The 14,791-nt window shown below is 39.7% G+C and overlaps 1 protein-coding gene across 3 annotated transcripts in view; it reads left to right on the top strand.

Annotated features, from left to right (window-relative positions):
* The first annotated feature begins 359 nt into the window (after positions 1-359).
* LOC101851009 (queuosine salvage protein) overlaps positions 360-14,791 on the top strand; it is a 16,269-nt gene continuing 1,837 nt past the window's right edge. Inside the window, exons 1-9 of one of the 3 annotated variants that reach the window (XM_005112783.3) lie at positions 360-611; positions 1,823-2,003; positions 3,289-3,383; positions 5,106-5,238; positions 7,127-7,276; positions 7,834-7,957; positions 9,504-9,618; positions 11,951-12,021; positions 13,884-13,951. In XM_005112783.3, coding sequence (XP_005112840.1) covers positions 559-611; positions 1,823-2,003; positions 3,289-3,383; positions 5,106-5,238; positions 7,127-7,276; positions 7,834-7,957; positions 9,504-9,618; positions 11,951-12,021; positions 13,884-13,951 — 990 coding nt within the window. In that variant the 5' untranslated portion in view covers positions 360-558. Of the gene's footprint in view, positions 612-643; positions 759-807; positions 878-1,822; positions 2,004-3,288; positions 3,384-5,105; positions 5,239-7,126; positions 7,277-7,833; positions 7,958-9,503; positions 9,619-11,950; positions 12,022-13,883; positions 13,952-14,791 lie in introns of those variants that run through there. The other 2 variants (XM_035973554.1, XM_035973553.1) reach the window with 2 other exon arrangements.

Genomic DNA, 14,791 nt, shown 5'->3' on the forward strand with positions numbered 1-14,791 from the left:
AATAATTGTACAAGAGGGGAGATGCAGCCGATATTAGTGGCCACAAATATATGTGCGTTGTAGACAGCAAGAAAAAGGAATAACACTAATGTAGCCCATATATCCATGAGAAGGAAAAGAGTTGAACCACGCCCCCCAAAAAATTTATTAAAAAAATAATAAAAAAAATCCAACCTGCTATCATTCATTCCCCACCCCTCGCCTCCAATGAGTTGCCAACTTCGGGCTTTATGAGGGTAGCCTAGTAACGGAGCTGGGCTCTGAGCATTTTGATTCTTGAACAACTCTGTGCCGGAAAGTAAGCGATTGCACCATACCCAGAAACCCAGGAAGAAATGTGAACGTCAGCTAATCTTCCGAAAATATAAAAAATACATGTAGAGTCTAATGATTAAAATAACCCCAAACATGAGGCCGAAATCTACGGATCGGCCTTATATAATCTTCAGACCTGTGCTGCGGTCTAAATGCGAACCACCGGTTTGACGAAGACCTATCATCGGCATCGCTGCCAAACTCTGGCAAGCAGGCTACTTTCACTTTCATTTGTCAATTTAAATGACAGCGCTCCGGCTGAGCGTCCAGAAACTGAGGGCGAGGCTACTGAGACGGTACGTAGGCCTGTGACACGGATACATAGACCCTAGACAGCCGTGAATTGTTAACTTATGGTAGATTCTACTATCATGTACTGGTGATATCTCCGAGGGACATTCTAGTTTTAAGCTATGCAAGGTGCAAAGTGCAAAGACAACCTGGTACCTGATCACTCCACTGTGGTTTACTGTTCCAAATCATGTTTCCGTACAGTGTTGAGTGTACAGGACACAGGGCCGGTAGTGCGGGGTCCATTGTCCAACTAGAAGTTATATTTGTGGTAAGATTGAAGAATACCGGACCAGCGGACTGACTTTGCCTATGTCTCAACCTTAGGAATTCATGATTTCCCCCAGTTTTTCTCTCTCAATGGAGAATCTCGGACCCGTAGATCTATTCAGAAAATTTTGTCAGGGGGGAGACCGTCACCCTCCTCCACCCGCCCCACCCACCCCACATTCCGGAGCTATCTACGAGTGGTCCGGTATTCTTCAACTTCAATCTTGAGTGGTCCGGTATTCTTCAATCTTCCCGTTAAACAAAGACGTGATTGAAATTAGAGATCTAGAATCTAGATTTTCTATATCAATATTTGGGGTAATTAATTATAGTTTGACTAAGGCCTAGATCTAGCTGAAAACATCCTGTACTTGTTAGCAGATTGCTAGCAGACTCCACACGGTGCCACACCATACAAGTTTCTAGGCTAGCACAATTATAAAGGAAAATGTCTACGTCTCTTTTGCCTTTTCTCATACTGGAAGTGCATTCAGCTAGTTTGGAATGATTTTACTGAGAGTGTGGAAATTGGTTCGCCAGCTACAAAATAATGTTCATTTTAATTTTTATTAAAGTCCATTTTTACAAAGTCAAAATTGACAGTAATTTTTGGGTTATAAAATCTTGCAGCACAAATTATTATTATGAAAATTGTAATAAATTGAGCTAGATCTATGTCTATGAGAATATTGTGCAGGATTAGGTTTTCTTTGTCTCTGTTTTTCAGTTGCTTTCTTTCGCCGACCTGTTTACCTACAATAAATGGATTTGAAATTTATGTTTAAAATGTAAAATTATCTTTAATATTGTTTCAGATTGCCAGTCAATAAATGGATTTGAAATTTATGTTTATGTAAAATTATCTTTAATATTGTTTCAGATTGCCAGTCAATAAATGGATTTGAAATTTATTTTTAATGTAAAATTATCTTTAATATTGTTTCAGATTGCCAGTCTTGACCACAGCATTTATCAGGGTACAACCTACTGCGGAGAGATTCCTCAGCGCCAAAACATCCACTACGATGGACGGAGTTATGGGAGCCCGAGATTCTGGACGGTTCGTCACAGAGAACAGCAAAGATGTGTTTGTCAATGATGATGGCGTGGAAAAGCTGGCAAAGATAGTAAGTTGTCAAAGGAAAAGAAGGAGAAAAGAATTGATCGTATTGGTCTCCATCAGAAAAAAAACTGGTAATGGCAATGAATACGAATGATAAAATTAGTTCGTCAATCTTGAATTGTTGGTGACCTTTAACTTCCCTGGAGAAAGAGAAGTAGATCTAGTAGATTTTGCTAACTACCACAGTAAGCTGTCATGGTAAAGAGAGTAAAGTAAAGGAAATTAATGCCAAGCAGTTTGTAATGATCCCAAACACCACAACTTGCGGCAGATGATTCACTGTGGACTTTGAACTGTCTTTTGTATCAAAGCTGGGTCAGTGGAAGTCATATTTACTATCTCTGTGAATTCTTTCTTGTTCACAGAAAAATTCTCAACATCAAGTCAAGAAACGAAGTTGCCTTTGACTCCTAAATGTGTTGTTACTCAAGTTACTGCACAAGCACGGCTCTGTTGCATAATTTTGACAAGTTGTTTTTAGTCAGATCTTTTTCTGTGAGTGTAGGTGATTCTCTCCCCCCCCCCCCCCCCTGGCCTTCTACATTTATGTAACATATATTAAGGTCTTGTCTTTTGATAATGTGATCGTACAATCAATGTGAGTTGATGATTGGTGGGAATTTTGATGTTACCTTAATTCTCCTTTTTTTTTTTCACTCCCTCTTACTTTTCTATTCCTCTTTACATGCGTCTGTAAATAAGATAAGATAAGATAAGATAAGATAGTACTTTATTATCCCAGAGGGAAATTTTCCTTGGCTGTACAGGACCGTAAAAACACATGCAGGTATACATAAAAAAATTATTTTTAAAAAAAATGTGCTGACTCACAAGACAAACTGAACAGCTCTCAAGGCCCACAGATGGGGAGATTGTTTGATGACTGTATAGTGAGTGTCTGTTGCTGGTGAACAAAAATACTCTGCTCTAATTAACTGACAAATAAACAAGATGGATAGATAGTTGGTGATTCTGCCTATGGAGAAATCTATTGAATATTTGGAATTAGTACAATAAAGAGAGAATCAGAAGGTGGTTGGTGGGTGCTCTGGTGTGGTTTTCTCCTTCTTTCTTATCAAACGGTCATTGATTGTTCTGATCTATCCTTCTTTTTTTGTGTTTAAATTGTTACTCTATTGTAACGCCTCTAGAATTCAACACTTTTATGACCTTATTGTGTTGCAAGTGCCGTTAAACTCTTGCTAAAACTAAAAGAGAATTAAACAGTGAACATATTCTTCTGAAAAGTAATCTCTATGAGGTTTTTACTTTTTTTTTTAATGAAACAGCTGTATGAGAAAGTGAAATGTGGAGACTTCAACGTGACGATGTGGAGGAAGCATGAGCTCAACCCTCAGGGCATGGACGAAGACGCCGTCAACTGGTATGTCGGTCTGACCTTCAAGATGTTGTTGTCAGCTGTAAAAACAAGATTGCACTGAGATTGAAACGTATTTGTTTACACCTCCTCTGTTCAGTTGAATCCACTGTAATCGCTACTTATCCAATCGAGAACGAGGAAGAAGAAGAAGACCGAGCTACCTATCCAAGACAAACGCCTCTACAAACAACCACGTTCCACTTATCCCCTTGTGTCTTTTTCTGTATTATAATGACACTGTCCAAGACATTCACCTTTCGTTTTTTTGTAAAGTGTTTTATGGCGCTCGCAACTGCATAGGTCATACGAGCGCGCGGGACACACCTAATATTTTCAGTTGGTAGGAAATTTAAAATTCTGCCCAGGTGGCGGCCGAAGCCTACTCTTATCGATCGGGCCCTCCAAGATTTTTCGCCCTTGTCTGAGAAGGCTAGGTGTAGATCTTTCCTACCAGAAGATCAGGGGTGTGGCAGAAAGACAGCAGTAAGGAGGAGCCAAGGAGTAGCAGTAGAAAGGCTGCAGAAAGAATCAGGAGCCCAGAGGAAGGGGCAAAGGAGGTGAGGGGGTGGGGGCAGAAAGAGGAGACGAAAGCAGACGACAGAACCTTGCTAGAGAGCAGGAAATGGAGGTGAAAGGAGACACATTTAGAGAAGAAAATGTTTCGGTCGCTACCCGGATTCGAACCCGGGACCTTTGAATGAGAGGCCAACACCTTAACCTCTAGGCCACTAGAGCCCCCATATTCACCTTTCTAACACACACATGTTTTTCTTCCTGGACATTGGGTGGCTGTCGTGGACAATTATGTCACGCCGAGGTGGAATCAAGCGTTCATCAATTTTTGGGCTTGTGGAGTTAATGGTACCATCTGAAAGCTGATTTATGTGCCTTGCTTCCGGTGAAATAAATGTCCATTTACCCTCAACAGAAATAAAAATATTTGCGATTGAAGGAAGTGAGGTCACCTAGTTTCAGTGGTGATATTAGTGAGAAAATGGCCTCCAAAGTTTGGTAACTCCAATAGCATAGCTAAAGACGCTTTGAAGACGTAAAAATGACATTTTTGGTGCTTTTTTTCAATGTTTTTCAACAAAATTCACATGGAAATGTGTTTTATATGGACTTAAAAGAGTTTAAGACAAAAAATAAAAATTCAATAAAAATTTCCAAACTGGCGGAGATGTGCCTGTCCCTCTGATTTCATTATTTTGACGAGTGCCTGATTTCACCACAATTCCTCACAATTTCAGCTGTACGTTGTCACATCTAGAAAATTGCTTTTGGTTTGCTGTTGAAAGATGGAAATGCATCTGTGACAAGTGTAAAATCCAAAATGTTGACTTTTCTGAATTAAATACCTTTTATGATGCATGCATAGCATAGTTGTTTGTTTTGTCTTTTGCAAGGGCTGAAGAAATGGGTTTTAGGGCTTTTGTAAAAATAAAAAACCCAAACAAAATCAGTCTGATCTTGAAATAAACTTTTTCTATGTTTTGGACTTTGGTCTTTTCGTTTCTTTAGTCTCTCCTCTTAGTAAAACAGTAAGTAGGCCCTTCTAAGATTTGGATAATTTTGAATGGATAGCCTGTATTGTCTGTATTGCCCATTTTACTTTCCATGGATAGTAAACTCTTTCAATGTTTCACAAAACCTTCTTCCTCCACATTTGATAAATGTTGTGTTTTTTTAAAACTCAAAGTTCAACTTGCTTTATTTGATCCACAGGGTTTTTGTTTCGGCGGTTTTGAACTTCTCCTTTTGGTCCCAGAAGCCCACGGACAGGTTTGCGGTTACCTACAAAGACAAACAACACACTGGCTACTGGTCCTTGTGTGCAGCTATGAACCGGGCCCTAGATGTGAGTGGTGTCATCATTTATTTACGAGATGTTTGTGGATTCTTTTTTTTTTTTTTTTTTTTGTTTGTTTTGTGGTTGATTTTTCTCCCCCCAAAATTTAAACAGTCATTGGTAATTTGAAAGTATGTACATTCTTCTAAATAAACAATCAAACATTTTGAATAAATGTTTAGATAAAAATCAGCGGGTGGTGAGGATCAGCAGTTATATATCCATGAAAATTGAAATGAAATTGATCATATATTTTTGAATGGCTTCATTCATGTGACACTGAAAGTTACTGGTTATCAAAGAAGAGTGAATATACACTCTAATTTTTAAATGGAGTTGTGATATTAATTATAAATATGGAGATCATATTTATGGCACCTACTCTTGTGTACACACAACTCTAGAGGCACACACGCACACACACACACACACACACACACACACACACACGCACACACACACACGCGCGCGCGCGCGCGCCGCGTGCACATGCGCACACACACACACCTACACACACATCATGAGTGAGCCTCACAAATACCTAGTCTAATATATTCGATGCGATCTGCAGGTTAACAAAAATGCATAAAATAGAAACATAGTCATTTACATAATATTGTACCGAAAAAGAAGCTACTTGCTTAGACAAGATTTAAATGTGACTTTAGATGTCTTAGATTTAGACTCTGATGTTGTTTGTCTCAGGTTGTGGAGAGAAGTTCCAAACTAATGGGGCAGGAGTTGCAAGGATCTTTCAGCTCATTTTTTACAAAGTGGCTAGCCGTACAAGTACGGCTAGACTGAGAGTCTAGCCGTACTTATCTTAGGCCCTATTAACATTAAAAAACAGGAGGTTTAAAATACATTCACTGTCATTAAGGCACCTGGTTTCGTCTCAAATACAAATACTTTAGGTACTGCACACTAAAAATGTATATTTACAATTCAGTAGGCCTATTTTTTTGTAAATGATCAGACTAGCCATCATATTAAGAATAAGTACGGCTAGACTGCCAGTCTAGCCATCATTAAGTACGGCTAGCCTCTTCCAATTTTTTATTTCCTTTTCTGGAAACTCTTAAAAGATGTTGATCACCTGATTGCTCAGTGATCTAGGTGGAATATAAATCTGGGGGAGATCACTTAGATATGCGGGAGCTTAGTTATTGACACGCGTGTGGCATACTTTTGCAAGTTTTAAGTATATATGATATTCTAGCTGACATAGGGACCCGATGCATTGTTCTTAACAGGAGAGTCATGTGTTCCCTTTTCTTTTTTCTTAGTATAAAAGTATACATTATAAACTAGTGGCGTCGGTGGCCTAGTGGTTAGGCTCTCGGACTCGCAACCGTAAGGTTGTGGGTTTGAATCCCGTCAGGGGCCCGACGTTGTGTCCTTGGGAAAGGAACTTTGAACAAATTTTCCTCACTTCACCCAGGTGGAAGTGGGTACCCAGCTATAGATAGTGAAAGATCTTGTCAGTTTGATAGTGTTTGAGCGCGTGAAATCCGCAGCTTGCACTGTATGCTTCCGCGGAAGCTGAGAATGTTTCTGAGTGTTTTCAGAGGGTCTGCAGGGGTAATAATAGTTGTAAAGCGCATGGAGCAAGCTCTTGAGCATGGATATGCGCTATATAAATGCTATTATTATTATTATTATCATTATAAAAGTTATTCTATCACAAGAAATTTGTTGCTGAGATTGTCTATTCTGCTTGGTTTTTTTTATCGCGCTGGTGGTTGGTGGGTGCTCTGGTGTGGTTTGCTCCTTCTTTCCTATCAAACGTTTATTATCCTGGTCTCTCCTTCTTTTTTGTTTCTTACCCTTGTTTTATACTTCTAATCTTTTGCATTTATTGTGTTGCAAGTGCCGTAAAACACTTTTACCCCCCCAGGAAGGCATTCCATTCACCACAGCATCCTATTATGCAACAGTAGATTTGGACACAATGAAGAAAATTTTCCGCTCAGACAATGAGTTTGAAATTCCAATGTTGGAGGAAAGGGTGAGAGTTTTGAACGAGGCCGGGAAAGTTCTCTTGGAGGTGAGTGTTGAAGCGACTTGATCTGGAAAAGAAGAGTTTTACAGTGACTGAGCCCAACTGTGAGCGGTTGAAGGGGCAATGCTGGAAGATTGTACTTCTTTACTTTTCTACTTTTGTTTCTTTCTTTCTGTCTGTTTTGAATAAAATATACAAGAACTCCATAAGTTGTAACTTAACCCCTCATTCCCAGCAGTATAATAGGAAAACAGAAATGTTTATTCTTATGGAAAAAAGAAACTTGCTGACCTTTTGCCTCTTGACAGACAATCTTAAAGCAGTATGCGTGATACAGAATTGTCTCAGTGATACAAACAGAGGAAATAGATTGCCCAGGTACCACTCCCCTCTTTTCAGTTCTTGACTTCTTTTTAAATAAAAAAACTCTCAACAATTGTTGTATTTATTATTTTATGCACACTCCTACAGCACGTGACATGCTTGTTTTAAATTGATGAGCAATAGGCCCTACTGTATTAAACAACTGAAAATAATCTCCAGTACATCAGGAACGCACTGCTATTGTTTTATTTTTAAAAAATTTTATTTTTTGTCTTCAGAAATACAATGGCTCCTTTGCTAATGTGATCAAAGAGGCTGGTAAAAGTGCCCAAGCCCTGCTGAGGATAGTGGTGAACAACTTCCCAAGTTTTCAAGATGTTGCCGAATTCAGTGGAAAGAAAGGTGTGAACTCCTGACTTGATGTTTAGCTTTTATTTTGATAAAACTTACTTTTAAAAAAATTCATCTTGTTTTTCTGAGTAAATGTCATATTGTTTTTTGAGTAGATTTCATCCTGTTTTTTAAATTTTTTTTATTGTAAATGTCATATTGTTCTTAGAGTAGATGTCATCCTGTTTTTGTTTTTTTAGTAAATTGTTCTTTGAGTAATTGTCATCCTGTTTTTGTTTTTTATAGTAAATGTCATATTGTTCTTAGAGTAGATGTCATCCTGTTTTTGTTTTTTTTAGTAAATGTCATATTGTTCTTTGAGTAAATGCCATATTTTTCTTTGGAGTAGACTTCATCCTATTCGTCTGAGTAAATGTCATGTTGTTCTTTGAGTAGATTGCATTTTGTTCAGTAGTGATGAAATGGTAAATATAAATAGTATCATTGCCATTGTAACAAGATCCAGATGGAAGACCTGCAGTTAAAAGAAAAAGACATTAGTATAAAGACAGAATGACAGATGAATAAAAGAGGAACAGCAGATTCTCAAGGTAACATTCTTAATGTTAAGTAAATTGATTTATTTTCAAAGTGGAGTGCAAGCGTAATTATGCCCAATGATTGAACTCCAACAAAAATAGCTTCCTGTGTGTAATAATTATGTAGCAAATGTGCTGACAAGTGACATATTATGTATCTCGATGTGGTGGAATCAGGCACTCGTCAATTTTTGGGCGTATGGGGTTATTGATACCATCTTAAAGCCTGTTTATTTGCCTTCCATTTGGTGAAAAAGTTTTCATCTATGTTGAATTGAAGTCGAAATATTTGCAATTGAAGGAGTTAGGGTCGCCTGGTTTCAGAGGTATAATTAGTGAGAAAATGACCGCCAAAGTTTGGGAACTTCCATAGCCCTAGAGTCCTAGGAATTGAAATTTTACATTTTTTGTGCCTTTAATCAGCTTGTCAGTAAAATCCACGCGAAAAATGTTTTTAAATGGACATAAAAGGTAAGAAAATTAGAAAAAAATTGCCCATTGGCCAAAAAAATGTTGATTTCTTTGATTTCATTATTTTTACCAGCGCCTGATTTCACCACGATGCATCACATATATTTATTTGGAAGAGATTTACAATTGTTTTAAAGATAACCAAATTTCGCCTGCGAACACAACACATACCACTAAATTCCTACCTTAATGGGATCCGCAAGAATACCCCACCCGACTGCCCGTTGTGCGACTGCCAGGATAAAACAGTATCACCACACCACCTCATTAACTGCCCTGCACTTTGTGACCTGCGTAGCACCTACCTACCTGCCTCCCCAGGCATCGGAAACACTCTATACAGCGACAAGGCACAGCTGATTAAAACCTGTCAATTCTTTGCCATATCGACAGACCGAAGGGCTAGAACCCAAATGGCCGCTGGATCGGAAAAGTAAAGTAAAGTAAAGATAACCAAAGAAGCAACAGAGAACACAACAGAGCTTTGTTTTTTTCCATAACTAGAAGTTTTATGATAGTTTTACCGTCAAAATCTTTCTTTTTTCCAGTGGGCATCTACAAAAGAGTTCAGATCCTGATAGGAGACGTCTGGGGATGTTGTGAAGGGAAAGGACTCGGAGAGTTTGATGATATAGACACCATCACCATGTTTGCTGACTACAGGTGAGAGAGGGAGGGAGGGAGAGAGAGAGAGGGAGAGAGAGAGAGAGGGAGAGAGAGAGAGGGAGAGAGAGAGAGGGAGAGAGAGAGAGGGAGAGGGAGAGAGAGAGGGGAGGGAGGGAGGGAGAGAGAGAGAAAGAGAGAGAGAGAAAGAAAGAGAGAGAGCATAGTTTAAAATAGTGAATTATGAGTCTTTTTATTGAATTTCATTTGTCGAGTAGCTATGGAAAAAGACAGACCCACTGTCGAATAGCTATGGAAAAAGACAGACCTACTGTGCTACGATGATCTGTAGTAATGTTTTGTGAAGTTGTAGATATAGACTAAGTGGTGTGATCTAATGAATCTTGTGTGACTTATTGTGGCGTCGGTGGCCTAGTGGTTAGGCTCTCGGACTCGCAACCGTAAGGTCGTGGGTTCGAATCCCGTCAGGGGCCCGACGTTGTGTCCTTGGGAAAGGCACTTTGCACAAATTTTCCTCACTTCACCCAGGTGGAAATGGGTACCCAGCTATAGACAGAAAGATCTTGTCAGTTTGATAGTGTTTGAGCGTGTGAAATCCGCAGCTTGCACTGTATGCTTCCGCGGAAGCTGAGAATATTTCTGAGTGTTCTATGGTCTGCTGGGGTAATAATATAGTGTAAAGCGCATAGAGCCTGCTGTTGAGCGGGGATATGCGCTATACAAATGCTATTTATTATTATTATTATTGCTGCCTGTAAAGCTATGAGTGCCTTATGATAGACTGTCACCCTAATTTCATCATCATCATTAGCTCTCTCATCCTTCACACGGGCGTCTGTGGCGTAGCGATTAGGTGTTTTGCTGTTGCAAGCAGGAGATCAAAGTTCAATTCTCAAGTGGGGAGAAATTTCTATTGAATATCTTGGTCTTTCTGTTGGGATATTGCATCCCTCTCTGCACGGGTGCTCCCTGGTGCTAATTTTACCTCTCTCCCCAGGCTACCCCCACCTCCTTCAATCACAAATATCTTGACTTCTATTCAAGATAGATGGGTGTTTCTTTCGACAAATGCAAGACAAATGAACAAGCTTTAAGATGATATTGATAACTTTAAATGCTCCAAAATTGACCAGCGCCTGATTCCATCGTGTCGCAACAAATATGTGAGGCAGCGTGTTGGAATCAGGCTCTCGTCAATTTTTGGGCATGTGGAATTATTGCTATCATCTTAAAGCTTGTTCATTTGTCTTTATTTGGGCGAAAAAAATATCCATTTATCTTGAATACAAGTCAAGATATTTGAGAATGAAGGGGGTGGGGGTCACCTGTTTTCAGAGGTAAAATTAGTGAGAAAATGGCCGCCAAAGATTAGTTATTTCCTTAGCTTAAGAGTCCGTCGTAGATGCAAATTTACATTTTTTGTGCCTTTAATCAACGCTTTTTAGAAAAAGCTATACAGAAATGAGTTCTTTCATGGGCATGAAAGGTGTTGAGCCTAAAAACAAAAATTTGAAAAAAATTCACAAACCTGTGGAAAAATGCAAGTTTCTTTACTTGGATTATTTTGACGAGAGCCTGATTCCACCACGCTGCCTCACATATTATACTTTCCACTTTTCCCTGACATGAATCACGGGCTAGCCTCTTGACATTATTCCTTGTCTTTTCACTTTTCTGTACATGATTCTCTTTGACTCGTCTCCAGGTTCCATGTGGCTTTCTTTCCCCTTTATCTCTTCATCATCATCATCCGGTGCCTTGCCGACTGGCGTGGGCGACCATGGACCTCCACTTCACCCTGTCCTTCGCTGCAGCAATGGTGTCTGTTGTTCTTGCTGCTCCCAACCATGTTGTCATCTTGTCCAGTATCTTTTCCCTCTGTCTGCCTCTGCCTCTCTTTCCATCAAACTTTCGTGTTGTGACAATATTCTCTAATGCTTCTTTCCGCATTGTGTGTCCGAAGAAATTTGCCTGTCGTTTTCTTATATTCGTGATAATTTGTTTTCTATAATTTGCTTCAACCAAGACTTCTTCATTTGTTTTTCTAGCTGTCCATGGGATACGTAGCATGCGTCTTATGAACCACAACTCTGTCGCCACAATCGTTCTTTCCAGCTGTTTATTGATTGTCCACGCTTCGCACCCGTATAATAGGATTGGCTCGATGTAACTTTTCAGTACTCTTTTTCTCATTTCCAGTGACAGATTGATGTTTGTGAGTATTTGTTTCATCTTGTGGAAGGTTGTTTTTGCTTGGCAAATGCGGCTTTTAATTTCGGTGTGACATCTACCATCTGATGATATATCTCTTACCCTGAGGGTATATTACCAAAATTTATGACATAACTCTGTAACGTTCTGATTTTTCTAGAATCCCTCAAGCCCTGGTGTTCTATGGTGTCTTGAAGTACTCAGACAGCTTAATGGAGAAGTTGAAGCAAGGTATGCTGACTGTCTGTCTGTGTGTGGATCATGGACTTGTAGAAGATAAGATAAGATATGATAAGATAAGATGCATCTTTATTGTCCAGATCCTGGCACATTGGTTTGGTGTTCCACCACGAGTACACACACACACACACACACACAATAACACACACACACACACACACACACACACACACACACACACACACACACACACACACACACACACACACACACACACACACACACACACACACACACACATACACACACACACACACACACACACACACACACACACACACACACACACACACACACACACACACACACACACACATACAAACACACACACACACACACACACGTGCACACACACACACACACACACACACACACACACACACACACACACACACACACACACACACACACACACACGTGCACACACACACGTGCACACACATGCACACACAAGTAGGCTTACAATCACATGCATAATATAAATGAGCAGCAATATAAACAATAATAATCGTAAGCTAGATACACACTCAATGTTATTTTGATGCATGCTCTAAGGTCGTAAGTACACTAAACAAGATGGTTAAGATGGAAGCATTTTGATAGATTATGGTAAAAATGACCTTCTGTATCTTTCTTTGTTACAGATCAGAAGCATGGGTCTTTTAATAGAATATTAGTAGAATCTAGTAGAATATTTCTCCTCTTCACTGCTCAACTGTGTGCTTGGGGCTGATCGCTTAAATGTCCCGGCACAGGTGCCAGTTTTCTGGATAAATCCAGAAATGAAAATTTCGGAAATTGCCCAGATTTTATAAGAATATGCTCCTGCTTATATTTTATTTAACTTTGTTATTTTTGTGCATGTCATATTGCACTTTATTTAAGAAAAGTCTTGATTCGAGATGCATCACCCAATATGGTAAGGCCATTCCTAAAGGGGGGATATTAACATGTTCTTATGCTCAGTAGAATCTCAGTAGAATTTTAAATGGGCTGATTCATCAATGTCATGTTCATGCTGTGCTGGAACAACATAGGGGGAACTGCTGTTTTTTCTTTCCTCATCCTTACTATTGTCATTTTCCTCTACTTCTTTTGTATGTTTTTCACTCTCTTGTAAACTATTCCTGGGTGCCTTGATGGTTGAAGCAGACTTTGTGCTGTTGTGGCTAGAGAGGTGAGCAGAGTAAGCCTGATTCCCAGATTGGACTTCTCTGATGACATCCACCCCTTGGCGCTCATAGGACTTCATGCAGTTGATAGCACCGTAAAACTAAAATAATATGGTAACGGTCTGTAAATTTGGAGTCTCAGGTTCAATTGGGTCTGATAAGTAATAATAATAATAATAAATAGCATTTGTATAGCGCATATCCCCGCTCAACAGCAGGCTCTATGCGCTTTACACTATATTATTACCCCAGCAGACCATAGAACACTCCGAAACATTTTCAGCTTCCCGGGAAGCATACAGTGCAAGCAGCTGATTAAGCGCTCAAACACTAACAAACTGACAAGATCTTTCGCTGTCTATAGCCGGGTACCCATTCCCACCTGGGTGAGGTGAGGAAAATTTGTGTAAAGTGCCTTTCCCAAGGACACAACGTCGGGTCACTTACGGGATTCGAACCCACGACCTTACGGTTGCGAGTCCGAGAGCCTAACCACTAGGCCTCCGACGCCATGAGTACAGTCTCCTCTGTCCTTGTGTTTGATGTGAAGGAATGTGTAAAATCTCATCACAGTTTTGTTCTGTAGAGGAAGCTTTGATTTGGTTTTGATTCAGTAGGGAGGTCACACATTTTACTAACGCTCATTTTACTAACGCTCATGTGATTCTTGTATTCTGACAGTTCCTTTGCTGAAAAGTGGAGAGAGAATAGAGGTAGAGATACGAGGAGTTAGCCTGTGGGCGTGTGAGGTAAGAGCAGTTTTGGTTTTGATAATAATGAATAGCATTTGCTTTTGCACAAAATCTCTCTCAACAGCAAGCTCTGTGCGTTTAACATCTTTATCATCAATCTAGTTTTCCAGGATATTCTCTGATTATTGTCGCTTTTTGCAATCTAATTTAGGGGGAAAAAAGATGACCATTTTTAACTATATATATATTGGCCTCTGTAATAGACATAATTATGTGGACCTATCGTCGATATATCGGCCTTTTTTAGTCTAGCCTTATTTTATTTCATCCATCTTGGACTTTTCACAGTTATGAGATTTCACAAAATTGGAACGTTTAATGGAACAAGTTTCTAAAGAGCAACTCGATGCGTGTAAAAATTCTTGCTTTGAGTTTGTCAATGTACATCTGCGCCATTTCACTGTGCTTGCATTGTTTCACATTTCGGACATAAATCTGAAGAAATATTCTAATGCAGTTGGACCTGCCATGATAGAAACCGACCCAAAACGCGACCAGTCATGATGGAATCTCCCCGCTCTGCCCTTGATAAAATGTTCACAAGTATAATACATCAATACATCGACTAAGAAGGAAACCTTCACAGGGGGCTCTCGTGGCCTAGAGGTTAAGGTGTTGGCCTCTCACTCAAAAGGTCCCGGGTTCGAATCCGGGTAGCGACCGAAAAATTTTCATCTCTAAATTTGTCTCCTTTCACCTCCTTTCCTACTCTCTAGCAATGTTCTGTCGTCTGCTTTCATTTCCACTTTCTGCCCCCCACCCCTTCACCTCCTTTGCCTCCTCCTCTGAGCTCCTGATTCTTTCTGCAGCCTTTCTACTGCTATTCATTGGCTTCTT

The sequence above is a fragment of the Aplysia californica genome, unplaced genomic scaffold (genome assembly GCF_000002075.1).
Source record: "Aplysia californica isolate F4 #8 unplaced genomic scaffold, AplCal3.0 scaffold01405, whole genome shotgun sequence".
Taxonomy (NCBI): Eukaryota; Metazoa; Mollusca; class Gastropoda; order Aplysiida; family Aplysiidae; genus Aplysia; species Aplysia californica.